The 14945-nt window shown below is 39.1% G+C and overlaps 1 protein-coding gene across 4 annotated transcripts in view; it reads right to left on the reverse strand.

The window, feature by feature from the left end:
• Positions 1 to 14945, reverse strand: part of CFTR (CF transmembrane conductance regulator) — a 169357-nt gene that overhangs the window by 9562 nt on the left and 144850 nt on the right. For 3 of the 4 annotated variants that reach the window (XM_088799959.1, XM_019743194.3, XM_088799960.1), the window contains exons 24-25: positions 9537 to 9626; positions 500 to 672 (exon numbers count right to left, since the gene is read on the reverse strand). In XM_088799959.1, the coding sequence (XP_088656085.1) occupies positions 500 to 672; positions 9537 to 9626 (263 nt within the window). The remainder of the gene's footprint in view (positions 1 to 499; positions 673 to 9536; positions 9627 to 14945) is intronic. The other variant, XM_019743195.3, reaches the window with a different exon arrangement.

Below are 14945 nucleotides of genomic sequence, written 5' to 3' on the forward strand. Positions count from 1 at the left end.
CTTTCTTTAAATACTTTTAACATAACGGTGATATAGAGTCAGCCACAAAAAACTTTCCAACCATAGGATAGATTCAAAGTTTCCATCAAAATTTTCTTGAAGAAAATTTCACAGAGGTACAGTTTTTTTCATTATGTAGACTGACTAGTAGTTCTTTTGTACTATAAATAGTTCCTATTATACAAATGAAATAGAAAGGAAAATATATCATAAGGGTCAGAGTATGCCTATGTAGCTAAATATCCTATTGTGGATTGCAAAGGGGGAGTTTGTATGAAACACCAGAACTGCACTCAGAAGAGAACCCAGGGCTCTTATGCTAGGAAATAAGCTCTCGTGCTGATGTCAAATGGTGACTTTTCCACTGTGCAGTTATTTTGTGTGAAGGCGCTTCCTCTACTTGCAGACACGACAGCCTACTGGGGATTTGTGTTGGTGTGGAGCAGGTCTCAGTGACGCCACTCCCTTGTGGTCCCATATCAGGGATGCTGAAACTCACATTGGATCCAAATGAGCACTGGGCTCATCAAGCAGCAAGATCCTGGCCTTGCTGAGCACAGATCTGGCCAAGCACATCAGCTGCTTGTGGCCATGGCTTAGGACAAAACCCCCATCCACAAGGACGAAGTCAAGATTCCCAGGAAACTGCTCGATCACAGATCGGAGTCCAACCTACAGAAAAGACCGAGGGAAAACACTGTGCTCAGAAAGCGTGGTTCATATGCCACCAGGTTAAAAACATTCGAGATGTTGACAATCTAAAAAGACACAAAGGAATTTTAAAAGTTTAAATATCACATCACCCCCCCCCCGCCCCACATACACATACACCACTCCTGCATTTTTGGGGGGTTTCATGGAACAAAAGTCTATGTATAATCTTGGCAGCTCTAAAGTCACTTTATGACTTGTCTCAGCTCTGCATTTCATTCATTCAGGAAATTTTCAATGAGTGCCTATTATGTGTCAGGTATTCCAATAGGGATTAAAGAAATGATAAATGGCACATGCCCCTGCAAGGTTCAGGGCTTATGAAGACATACACAAATAATTACAACACAACTAACACATGCTAGAAATGCTAAGATGTAGAGAAATGCAGTCATTTACTTCACCACGGCAGAGTCTTTATGCTGCCTACCATCCTCTACTGTTATAATAGAGCATAAAAAAGTAGCATAAGGAATCAAGCGGGAGCTTTTCCAAAATACATAAGGCAACTTGCTTTTCATCTCTTCAATTCATAAAAACTGATTTTAAGGAATTGATGAAACTATGAAGTAAAAAAATCCTGGAGTTAAAATAGTGTATTACTAGATTTAAATGTGTTTTGATATCAAGGTGGAATATCAGAGTTGTGTTAGAGCAATGGCTTGTTTTTATAAGGTAGATAGGAAAAAATAGGCTGAAAATGCCAACAAGATATAGAAACCCTTCTTTCAAAATAAGATAAAAATGACTGAAGTATCTTAGCTCTTATCACTTATTCAGATAAATATGCATTAATGTTTGTGTTTTTCTTTTTGCTAAGTATTGCTGAGAGTTTGAGGGCTAATGAGATACATAGGTGATTGTCTTCTGCCCTTGGGAAGCCTGGGATTTAGTCTGGGGAGGTAAGATGAAATATTAACTGTAATACAGGCAGCATGAGAGTCTTCAGAAAGACTCCTGAGTTCCACCATGAGTGCAGAGGTGGCCTGCATCAGTGTGTTTGTTCACACACATTTACTATGTGCCCGTGATACGTACTGCAGATGACACTCCTTTCCTTGACTGGGTTCTCATTAAAGCAGTTTCACTATGTGAGAATTAGTGAATTTTGGAAACAGTTTCTGTGATGGAAGGGAATTGAAACATATTAATTCGACAAGGGGACTACTCTGATGTATCCTGGAAGACTCAAACCTAAAACTTTCAGATCCAAGTAGCTGAGAATGTGAATAAAGGACTTTGGGTGGGGAGTTGGAGGACCTGTGTTCTTTCTTTCTGTCTTCAACTTCTTGATTTTTCTTGGCTTCAGTCTGTGAACCTGCTACAGCCTCTCCCATCTTAAACCAGAAACAAAACCCCTCATTTGCCTCCAGGTTCTCCCGTAGCCGTTATTCAATATCTAGCCCCTTTGTCATCTAGAAATCTCAAAAACTTAGTGTGCATCTGCTGTCTTCACTGCCTCACACTACAGAGCATGTTTTCCTTCTTCAAACACCTACTCCTTGGCTTAGGAGAAACCCCCAATCTTTGACCATTTCTGCCTGTTATCATGTGTGGGCAACTCTCCCCCCGTCCATTGAATATTAGTCTTCCTCCCCCACAAGTTTCCAAACTCTCCTGAGAACTCATTCATTCTTAGAGTATCAATTACCACAGATAAGCTAATGGTTTTTCAAATCTATACCTTGAGCTCTGGACATCTTCCAAATACTTCTTAAATCCTTCTCTTCGCCAACCCTATTACAGCAACCCTAGGCCAGACCATCACTATAAATTCCAAGTTGTCAATTGGCGAGTTCACCACACAAACACCCCAGGGATTCTTCTAAAATACAGGTTTGACCATCTTATTTCTCTCTTTTAAATCTCTTCCTGACAGAACAAAACTTCCTGAGCTCTCTCTTCATGAGCTCTCACATGACATTTACAGACCCAGAATCGAGTCCCCTCCACTCTTATTTCCAGCGGCACAAACAGCTCGTAGTTCCCTGCACACCATGACATACCCTTCCGAGTATCTCTGATCATCCCGTAGGGTAGCTAGACATCTGGCCACAGTGCTATTTGTGCAAGATTCCCTGTTAGACGGTCAGTTTCTTGAGATAAAGACCTGTGCTTTTTAGCTCTGTGTCCCCACTGTCAATACTAGATGCACTGCTAGCCTCACTCATTCGCTCATGTGTTCAACAAATATGTACTGAGCTCCTAGAATGCTGGCCAAACAAAATAGACACATATGGATAAATGATAAATGAATCCCAACTTAAGGAAGAATGACAAATGATAAATGAAGAAGTTCTGGGTTTAGCTCTGCCAGGACAGAGTGTGATCTATTATTAAATACAAGTCACTCTGCCTGCCTGTTTTCTCATCGTTTTATTTTTATTAGTTTCAGGTGTACAAAACAACATAATGATTAGACATTTATACGCTTCACTGAGTGACAACCTCCCCAAGTCTATTACCCATCTGACACCATACACAGCTATTCCAATATCACTGACTATATGCCCTATGCTGTACTTTTCATCCCATGACTATATATATTGTTTCTCATCTTTAAGACTTTAAAATCCCTTAAAATCTAATCATAAAATCAGAAGTGCCTTAACACTGAGAGATATTTCAGTATTTTATTTCAGATCAATCAGCAGTATTTGAGGATATTTTTAAGCCAAATTAATCATCAAGAGAAGTACAGATGAAATGGATGTTAACTTAACTAGACTTATTGTGGTGATAATTTTGCAAAATACAAAATTATTGAATTATTATGTTGTACCCCTGAAACTAATGGTCAGTATGCATGTCAATTACACTTCAATAAAATGTAAAGTACTGTACTGATCAAGGTAGGTCTCTGAAATCAAACAGAAGTGGCATTGAATCTGCACTCCACCACCCACTCACACTCATGGCCGACAATGTCCGGTGTGTTACTTTGTCACATTTACCTCACTTGAAAAAAACGGGGAAAGGCGTGTATAGACTTTGAAGGATTTAATGAGGATTAAATGAGATAATATGTTGAAATAGGTTGCTACAAAGTGTAGCGGATGATAAGCACTTAATCCACAGTAATTATTAGTATTGTTGGAGCCAGAAAATCCCAAGGACGTGGGCCTGGTCACTGACACTCTACTGTGGGATGACAATCAGACTTGTAAGATTTTCCCCTTATAAGTGGCCTGGCTAGGGAAGTAAATTGCAGGAAGTATTGCAATACAATTAATTTATGCCATACGCCTAGTAACAAGGTGGAGATTTTGGTAAGAATATCGTAGCATGTATTCTCCCTTCAGATGTCCACCAATCACACACTAATTCCCAAGGCCCTAGGAGGAAAGCCATTGTAGTGTGTTACTGTGATAAAGAGCTGAGCCAAGTATGTGTTTTTCCCAAATGAAACTATTTTTTTACTACTAGTAAATAATTAAGTACTTAAGTATATATCACTGTCAATATTTATAAACAAAGGAATGACAGTGAGACAGACCATCTAGGGTATATTTTACAACATTTCTCTCTCACTGTTTTACTCACTATGAAGCATAGTAAAAATCTTTTAAAATCATATTCACTACAGAAAGGTCAACATAAGTTAGTAAAACTTTAAATTTTGAAGTCAGTGAACATTTAACAAATTTATCAATTTTATGCCAGATATTGTGATAGGCTTTGGAGGAAAAATGGGAAGCAAGATAGAATAGGGATTATTTTTAAAAAGATGCAAAGTTGTTACCAACTCTATGTGGTGATAAGAATGGCTTAAATTCACTAACTGATTGCTTGGATGTAAGACTGCTTAGTCATGTATTCCTTACTAGACTCAGTGAGAATTTATTAAATTCAAAGTACTACAGCAGACCTGGGATTCAAAGTTGAATAACACTAGGCCCTGCCTTGAAGGAACTCATGGTCCAGATGGGTAGAAAAATAACAAGCGGGAAATTAATAGTCAGAGATAAGTACATTGGGAAAAAAAGACTGAAATGGAAATTGCTACAGAAATCATCTGATTTAGTGATCTTTAGCAGCATAATAATGTACACACATAGTATATATTCCCAACATAGATTATTTATACTATTGTCACAATCCATTTTTAAGTAGATTAAAAATAAATACAAACTTCAGCTTAGCTCTGTCCCAATTAAAAATTACTGCAATCTAAACATTTTAAATTTTTTTCATTCTTAGTATTAAAAATAAAAGCATCAACAATTTGTGGAGAAAAGAACTTTAGGGTACAAGAATCTGCCAACTTTATGCTGTTGAGTAATAAATTGTATGTACCTCCCAAACTGCCATTTAAAAGAACAAATGTTTTATGACATATCAAACTAAGAAATATATAGCAGCCTGTACAGGACCAGGACTTTGACTTTTGTGATTGCTGTCCTCTGGAAAGTTATTGTGGAGAAAGAGTTTGCTCTTGTGACAAGGAAACATGACAAAAACCAGAGAAGTGAGTTGTGGTTGGACTGAATGGTCCACTAGTGTGCAGTTATAAAAATAGACCCTCTTGACTCCTTTTTAGACACTCCTTTTGCCACTCTACAGGTTTTCCAGGGCAAATTTTCAACTTAAAAGGCCGTAATTTCCGCTATTGAGCTTGCTCTCTAAAAATAACTTACCTGGCTATCAATGTATAAAGAAGGAAACTATTTCATAAGGAATCTAAAAAGCAAGCAATTACCCTAAAAAGCTTTTATTCTAAAACCAACAGACCTGCTGCTTAGATTATGGATACACTGAGAGCTTGCTCTGCTGAAACCCTGAACCGGAAGTCAAATGATGGGCTGTTTCTACATCACCAGTGACTGCAGCCCAGTCTGAGGCTTCTGAAGCCTCCGTATCTGCATTGCTAATGGTGACACCTGCTATGTATTAACCAGAAGGCTATTTTCATGATATAGTACACATGAATCCTTTATCTATTAAATTAATTAAATCATTCATTTACCCATTAAATCAATCAATATTTACTGAACACCATCCATGTGCCCAACACTATTCTATGCACTGGAAATACCTCGGTCAATAGGCATCATTCCTGCCCTCAAGCACCCCACAGTCTGGTGTGGGACAAGGACACATTAAGAGGCAAATCTCTACCCTGTGTGAAGAATGTGATGGAAGGGACATTGGGATAGGGTCCACCTTGGAGGGGTTCCTCTCTCAGACCTGGAGCATCAGGACACATTTCTGGAAAGAACCAATGTGTGAGGAGAGGCCTGAATGACGCCAGGAGCAGGCGGTGAAGGGTTGGCAGCGTGTCCCAGGCACAGAGGACAACACAAAAGAAGCTTCTGGAGAACAGAGAGCACACAGTGCTTTAGAGAAACCAGAGAATTTCAGTAGAACTGGGTCCTGGGTAGCGGGGGAGGGTGATGAGTGAGTTTAGGGGGCAGGGAGAGACCAGATCATGAAAAAACTTGTCAGCTATCTTAGGTAGTGCAGGCTTTGTCCAAAGGGCCATACGGAGTCACGGGAAGGGGAGAAACAAGAAATCTGATGGAGGGTTTAGAAAGATGACCAGAGCTGCAAAGTGCCAAATGAACTTCGAGGAGCCAATGAGAGGGAAACCAGCAAGGAGCCTCTTTCAAAACTCCAAAGAAGAGTTGTTGTGTGTCAGATGGGGATGAGGAAAAGTGAACACATTCTAGATATCTGCAGGAGCCAGCCTTGACAGGACCTGATACATGGAGATGGGTGGAGAAAGCAGGCGTCAAGAATGAGCCCCAGTCATGGCTCCAGGCACTGGAGGATGGTGAACCCATTCACTGCGAGGAGGAACACAGGACAGTCGTGTGGGACATGTGGCACATGAGAAGCTCACGTATGTGGATGTGAGGTGCTGGTCCATGCTGAGGCGTTGGACAGGGAGCTCCGGGAACAGGCATACGTGGGAGCCATCAGCACAGAGGTATTAGTTAGAGCCAAGAGGATGCATGTCATTCCTCAGTGTGAATAAATAAAATAAGAGAAAAATTAGGATTCCATCAAACCACAACATTTAAGAGCTGGCCAGGTGAACACCAGGTGGAAACATGATTAAATAGCTAACATTTACTTAGTACCTACTATTTGCCAGGCACTGGGATGGACCCATTATACATATAAACATAAAAAGTCACGCTACTAATTTACTGAGCCACAATGCTAGGGGTCTTTCTCCCCGTTGGGATTCCACCTTCTTTGAGACTCTGCCTACACGGCTAAAGTCAGTGCTCCTGAGAAGCTACTGGCCTGGTGGCCTGAGTTGTTTGAGGATGGGGAGATTAGACCATCTCAGCTTACAGAGTGCCAAGATGAAGGTGGGCACCGAGGGACAAAGGGACAGGGAGCTGTTGGGGTCAGCTTAGTACTAGGCACAAACCTCAAGGCTTCACACAGTCTAGTCCAGATCAGCAAGCATAAGGTTTCACATTCTTACTTCCCTTGCCCGAGGGGATATATCAGTAAAAATATTACTCCTGGTAATGTCTGCAAATTTACTTCCTACATTTTCTTCTTGGAGTTTTATGGTTTCAGATCTTACATTTAAGTCTTTAATCCGTTTTGAATTTATTCTTGTATATGGTGTAAGGAGGTGGTTCAGCTTCATTTTTTTTCATGTGTCTGTCCAGGTTTCCCAGCACCATTTATTGAATAGACTATCTTTACCCCAATGTAAATTCTTGCTTCCTTTGGTCATAGATTAAATGATGTTGTAGGCATGGATTTATTTCTGGGCTCTCTATTCTGTCCCATTGATCTATGTGTCTGTTTTCACAGGTTCTCACTTTGTGAGGGGTATAAATGTCTAACTAGTACACCGTTTTGTACACCTGAAACTAATAGAGAAAAACAAAAACAAAAACAAAAAAACCCTTTCACACTGGATTTTGGGTCCAGATCCAAGCTAGAAGTCAAGTGTTTCTTGGCCTGGTGCTGTCATTGCACGTGCTGTGATTTTCATTGACGGGAAAGGGATCATGAAGGAGGCAGGATCTGGATGGGATTCAGGAGGTTAGCTACCTGCCATCACTCAGTGTGTTTTCCTCCAGAGACACAAATCACACGAGGGTCACAGAGAGGACTCAACGAGATGACATGCATCCCAATTGGCCCCGTGTCATCCATTACACTTTTTGTGCCAGTATCCTATCCAGTTTAGACACTGACACACCCCTAAATATTCCTGTTTGGATAAGTTATATGATCAACCATTTGGGACTAAAGCTCAGGCCCTACAACTTTTAAACCAAAACCTTTTCCTCAGTAGCTTATTTGTTTGTGTGCTATTTTCAGGCCTTCGCAACAAAAACGTATCGCCACTGCTCAAAGCATATGACAGTAATATAAGGATAGCATCAACATGCCCGTTTATGAATAGCAAATTATTACAAAGAGGGTCAGTAAAAAGATATACCTAAATACCTTTGATCAAATAAAAAATCTAAACAGGTAAAGTGCATTCTATTGGTATTTAAAATCTTAACAATGTCTTGTAACATTTTAGCCGTTTTTATGATCTTGATTTCCTGTACATTTTACTGTGACTTGGCAATACTCGCCAATTTTATAAAGTCCACTGTCTTCCTTCCCATTTTGCTCCCACCACATTATGTTCCTATCGTTCATTCTCTGAAGTCACATGAAAGATCTTAAAATGTGTCACTTGCAATTTAGTTAATGTTTTCTTTAAAGCCCCTGTTTGTTGGGTAATAAGGAAACTCTGATACTGAAAACAGTTAATCTAAGCGCATTTTATTAGGGGCATGTTAAGGTTAGGCACTCAGTGGGTAAGTGTTTAACACTCACAGACATTTCAAAGTTGGCAAGATCCACTCTGAAGGAACGCAGAAAGGGAAAGAACATTTGGGATAAAGAGAACTGGGCTACAAGTACCAAAAGTGCAGGAAATCATGGGCCAACATTGTTCTCTAAGACCTTTGAATCCCAATGTTCTTAGGTCCCGTAATTGTAGTCTGTCACCATCCAGAGCTTTGGACTTAAGCCTCAAGTTTCATGAAATAGAGCAATTTACATTCCTCCTTTCTTTAATATGATGCCTATATTTCAAGAATTGTCAGTTACAGCTAGGGTGTTCTTTAAGGAACCAAGAGTCTCACTCTAGCTCTTTCCCCTCCTCCCAAATTCCTCTGTATAATACCTTCAATTAGAATAAACCACCTATTGGTGTTATTTAGGAATTCTGATTATATTTTGGTCAATATACGCCCTATATGGTGCCCTAATTACCTCAAGAAATGGAGTATGCAGCATCTGGGTCACGCGGCCTTGTGCCTAGAAGTGCTCATAGCTGTCACATTCTGTAAAGGCAGCTGACTCCTGGTGGCTTCGAGAAGACTGTGGTCATCAGTGGATGCTCTAGAATGACCACCATCCTTCTGTGCAGAACCCACACTTCCCAGAGAAGTACATCATGTCCAAGCCTCCTCCTTATGGTAGAAACCAGAACCCAGACAGGGAGTAGATGGGAAAGTGTGGACAATGATTCTTTGTGTCAGAAACAGTCCCGGTGTGCCTGGGTCTCCTAGCTCATGTCTCACTGGTGCACATTGGTAGGGAAAAAGGCCAAAGTAATGCTACCCCTGGGGCCTGGTAGTTGGAGACTAAGCATGGTGGGGTGGGGGGATGCCTCTAATCCAAAGTACTGGGAGCTGCAGGTATGTCAGAGCCCTTCATTTTAAAGTTGTGCACGCACACACACACGTGTGCATGCACAAAAGCATGTAAAATTATCTCAGCTATTACAACCACTCTTAAGTGCGTATGAACTACCTTTTTCAAAATATTTCAGTTAGCAGCCTTACCTCATCTGCAACTTTCCATATTTCTTGATCATTCCATTGTCCATAGGGATCCAAGTTTTTTCTAAATGTTCCAGAAAAGATAAATACTTTCTATAGCAATAAGGAATAAAAGAGGAAAGCATGAATACTCTAAACATCTTTCAATTTTCCCCCTGCTTTATTGTGAAATATTTCAAGCAGAAAAAATATTTAAAAATAATTTAACACCCACCCATGTACTTACCATCTAGTTTTCTTAAAGTTTTCCCATATTTGCTTTGTACCATTTTTTAAGAAATAAAATATAGCTACATTTGAAGCCCCTTGTGAACATGTTTCTAATCCCATGCCCTTAGGATAAAGAAATTAAGATCATTGTAAATTGTGGGAAATTAAATTTTTATTCCTAGCAATAGTCCTTACTACAAGCAAACACAATGTAAAATTAAACAGGTAAAAGTTATAAGATTATGAGTCACAATTATCAGAATAAATTTCTATTTAGTTAACGTCTTTTCCTTGGATTTCTTTTATAAACCTAGCTTCCCAAGGGACTTTGAAATGGTTTGAATTTACAGACGTTTACTTAAACATCTGGTCTATAAACCAAGGCAAACCTCTCCTTCCAAAACCAGACAGCCACAGGAGAGGGCCACGACTTGGAAATCAGTGAAAGCGTGGAAATCAAATATTTGTTTAACTGAATGCATGTCACAGAGGGAAGGAGGCCAATGAGACCGAACCTGCTGCCGAAACACAATGACAGTCTACTTCCCGGCACAGAGCCCTGCGCAGCTACCACCCTCAGACACGCTGCTTCCATCACTGTCTACTAAGTTGACCGATACGATTAACAAATGTTTCAAAAGAAAGTTGCTGCCTCACTAGCAAATATTGATGCCACAATAATATTTAGTTCTCTCTTTGTGCCTAAGGGTGAACTGAAAAATATTTTGGATGTTAACATTCAGAATAATTATTTTCTTTGCCTTTATCCTTTTGCCTTTGGTTACTAACATCCAGTAAGGAGAATTAAGAACTGAATTCCTATCAGCCTAGTTTTCACAAATTACCTCAGACAGAGAGAATGCCTCATGCCCATATGATCTATAAGAACTGCACACAGCAGGTCAGCTCCAGATTCATGGTGTCTGTGCTGCTCAGGCAGAAGGAGAGGATCCTCACTATGGCAGCCAAGTTCAAGGACAGTCACATTAAAGACTTTCTTCCCCATGGCATAATTTATGGCTTTAAGAACAAAGTCTTTGCCAAATATCTCGGGAACCCTCTGGAGAGGGCAACAGAAGCCTTAGGCTTGTCTTACTTAACCTGTGGCAAATCATCTTCCTAACGGATGCTAGGATTGCTTTGTGGAAGTAGATGTAAGAGATCAATAGATGACTCTTAGGATTATAAGATATTTGGTGGCTATGTCTGTACATTCTCTTCCAAGCTTCCAAGTGAATGGAAGTAATGTCTAAACAAGCTAAAGAAAGCAGACAAAAGGCATTATGGGGGAATTCTGATAAACTAAAAAGAATTTAACAGGATGTGGCTCTGAGTACTTGAGTCAATTCATTATCTAAGTCATTGCGTTTATTTAGTAACTAAAGTTCAAAGGCTTGCCGATGGAATTTTGCCACTTACTATTTTTCATCTTTTTTTCTTTGAATATTGTGGTTCTTTATATCAAAGGTTTCTAGCATTACAGAGAAGGACAGAAATGAACAACTGTAAAGATTAGCAAGTATCAGACAATGTATTACCATGTTTCCCCGAAAATAAGACCTAGCCAGACAATCAGCTCTAAGGCGTCTTTTGGAGCAAAACTTAATATAAGACCCGGTCTTATTTTACTATAATAAAGACCAGGTGTATAATATGATATGACATGACATGACATAACATGACATAATATGATATAATATAATATAATACCGGGTCTTATATTAATTTTTGTTCCAAAAGACGCATTAGAGCTGAGGGTCTGGCTAGGTCTTATTTTCGGAGAAATCAGTATATGCTTCAGAAAAGTTGTCTTCACTAGGAAGTAAGCACCTGGATCACAGAACTCTGGTTTATGGCAGGTGTTCTACGTGCCAGGTGAGGCACCTTACATGTGTTATCGCTTCATCTTCATGTCAACCTAATGAGGTAGATCCTATTGTTGCACATGAAGAAATCACAGCTCGGAGAAGTTAAGTGACTTTCACAAGGTCACTTAGTTAATGGAACCCAAGGGTGTTTGTCTTCACAACTGTGTTCCTCACCACCAAGCAAAAAACGCCTCATGTCCTCTGTGGACCAGGTTTCTTCTCTCATCTGGAGCTCAGAGAACATTAAACATTGGGCAGGATCACCCCTATGGGTCCATAAATTGCCCATCAGTACTCAGGAGCACAGTCTGGATGAAAGCACTGCCATGCATCCCCTTGGCTGCAGCTTAGTTCCTGCACCGTCGATGGAGAGGTTAACTTCCTCTTCCTGTGCAGGCCCTGAGTTCTGTATGGGCTCCAGTGTCTTTGTAAGTTTCAAGGGGACTTACATATCCAGTAGAACAACACAGTGGAAATGTTTACTACAGCCAAAAAAGCAGTCCCATTGTTCTGTAGAACTGTGGGTGGAGGCCAAAGGAATCACAACATTAAAGCAGACACGGAAGTTATTAAAGGTAATGTGGCTTGCAGAAACAGGATAGTAATGCAGCTCTGGACTAGTAGTTCTACCTACGAATAGGAACGCAATCTCTTTGAGCCTCAGTGTTTTCACTGTAAAATGGGGAAATGCCACCTTTCTTCTCAAACCTGCTCTACCTCTAGGCTTTCCATTTTGATATGTGTCACCTTCCTCCCCTCAATCCAGAAACTTGGGAGTCATAAATGATCAGGATCTTTCTCCCTGATCCTCCCAAATGGAATCAGTCATCAGTGCTGTGGATTGTTCCCCCAAAATATATCTCAAATCCATTTATTTCTCTATCTCTACTGCTATCACATAGTTTAAGCCATCCATCTCTCTCTCTGGAACAGGGCAAGAACCTCCTAATTGACCTCTTGCCTCCCTTCCAGTCCATTCTTATTTAGCAACCAAAGCAGTAACTACAAGTATAAAGTGGATCACATCATTAACCTTTTGAAAAACTTTCCGTGACTTTCCATCGCACTCAGGGCAAGACAGAAAATACTTAAAATGGTCGATAGGTACTCCATGATTCAATTCCTCCTACTCCTTCCGCTCATTCAGTGCCCTTCTCCACGCCTCTCCCTTTTTCACTCCAGCCACATGGCTTTCTTTTATTTCATCAGTTTCTTCACACACTTTATTCTCCCTGCCTAAGAATCTCCTCTCATATAGTATTCCCATGGCCAGCTACAGCCTTCAAGTCTCAGATGTCATTTCCTTTAACTGGCATCTTTCAAATCCTCAAAACCAAGTAAATTCTCTCGATATGTGGTCTCAAATACCTGTATTTTACTTTCATAGCTTCCAGTGAATACTAAAATTACACATGCATTTGTGAGCATTTTTGTAATGTTTATCTCTTCTTCTACATCATAACTTTGCTGGATACCCTGTCACTAACACACAGGCATTATACATAGTATATGCCCAACAAAGGTTGCCTGAATGAATAAATGGGCTAATGTGAAAATAAGAATTAAAAATACATAAAAAATATCATAGTCAAAGTTCAGCACATATTATCTTTTTTCCTTCTGTAAGAATAGCTACTACAACCCATAGTCTTTAAAGCAATAATACAAACAACCCATTAAAACGTTGATCTGTCTATATAATTGTTTAGGAAATGGTATGCCTAATTTTTTCTAACAGCCTAATAATCTATATGTAAATTATCAAATGTGTAGCAATATATTATATATTAATTAATTTTTATTTCAAATATATATTCAAAATTATAAAGGAAGAAAACTTGAAATTAGACATCCAAAAGTTTTAGACGTAGTGGATTTGATACCATTCAGAAACTCTGTAGGTCTGTTGCTTACAGTTTATTGTCTAGCATTAAAGTAATGTTTTAATTTTAAAGAAAAATTAACTGCATGAACTGGTTCAGCTACAATTCAATTTCGTACAATTAATCAAACATTCCATTCCTGTCTTATAAACAGTATCTGGCACTCTCTTGCTTCCAGGGGTGCCAGTAGGTGTCTTAGTTTTGTTTTCTAAACTGTTTGAAGTTTCCACAAACTCATCTCTGAAGCTGAGAGGTCCTTGGAGGTCACTTACGTCCTTTTCCCTGGTTTGCAAATGAAACAGCCATGGCCCTGAGAAGTTATACAGCTTGGCCAAGGTGACACAGTCAGACTGATTGTACAGCTAAAAAAACACCTGAAACTATGAATCACATTGATTCTCTCTCTCTCTTTTAAGAAACTGTTCACCAAAAGGAAAATTAGGATGTGCAAATATTTAATACTTAATATCATGTATGCATGGTATAAAGAGCAACTCTCTCTCTCTTTTAAGACACTGTTCACCAATAGGAAAATTAGGATGTGCAAATATTTGGTACTTAATATCATGTATGCATGGTATAAAGAGCAATTCTTGGAACTCAAGGAAGACCAAAGAGAACACCATTGTTCACTGCCTGACGAATCTCTTTCCTGAAGCTGACTCCTCATCTCAGTAGAGACAGCCAAGCCTGTATGGAGTGCTCAGAGCTGGTCACATATCACTACAACAGGCATATGCTTTAGCATTGGACATCAAATGGCAACCAAAAAAGCAGTTTGGATTCTGTGGTCACTGAATGTAGAATAAATTAAATGAGTGGGATAAATGACTCCTATACTTAAGGATATAGGGCTTTTTTCTTTTGGCTAAGAAGGGAAATATACATGAATGAATATACATATATTTCTATTGTATATTCTATGTATAGAATCTATGTGTGTATGTGTGTGTGTGTGTGTGTATAATGTATATTTCTGTTAAAATGTGGCCCAAATGCTTATAAGCATCACAGTGACTGATCCAGTGTTTTGGCAATGTATGAAATTTTTTATTATAAGTTGAATCTATACAACAGAAATTCATCCAATATGAAAATTCAAGAATGTAAGGTTGAATTATAGAATGTTTAAAAATAAATGTGGCTTTGCTTTTAGAACATCTATTAGTGAGCATAAAGTGAATAAAGTATTTGTTACTCAAAAATGTTTAGGGTTTATAACAAATAAAGAATAAATGTATAAAATTAATGTACATACCATTTATTTGTATGTAAATGATTACATCTAAAGTGTTCAAATTCTTGTTACCTGTAAAGTCATGTAATGTTTCTTAACCTTTCATATGACAACTTTTTAGTATATACTTTTTCAGAGATAGCATAAGAAAAAGTTTTCTAGCTCTGACCAAATTACCAAAGACGTCAAACTTACAGGCTCAGAAAGACTAAGA

This window comes from Rhinolophus sinicus, chromosome 8 (assembly GCF_057876585.1).
Source record: "Rhinolophus sinicus isolate RSI-liver-muscle chromosome 8, RSI-T2T, whole genome shotgun sequence".
NCBI classification, from domain to species: Eukaryota; Metazoa; Chordata; class Mammalia; order Chiroptera; family Rhinolophidae; genus Rhinolophus; species Rhinolophus sinicus.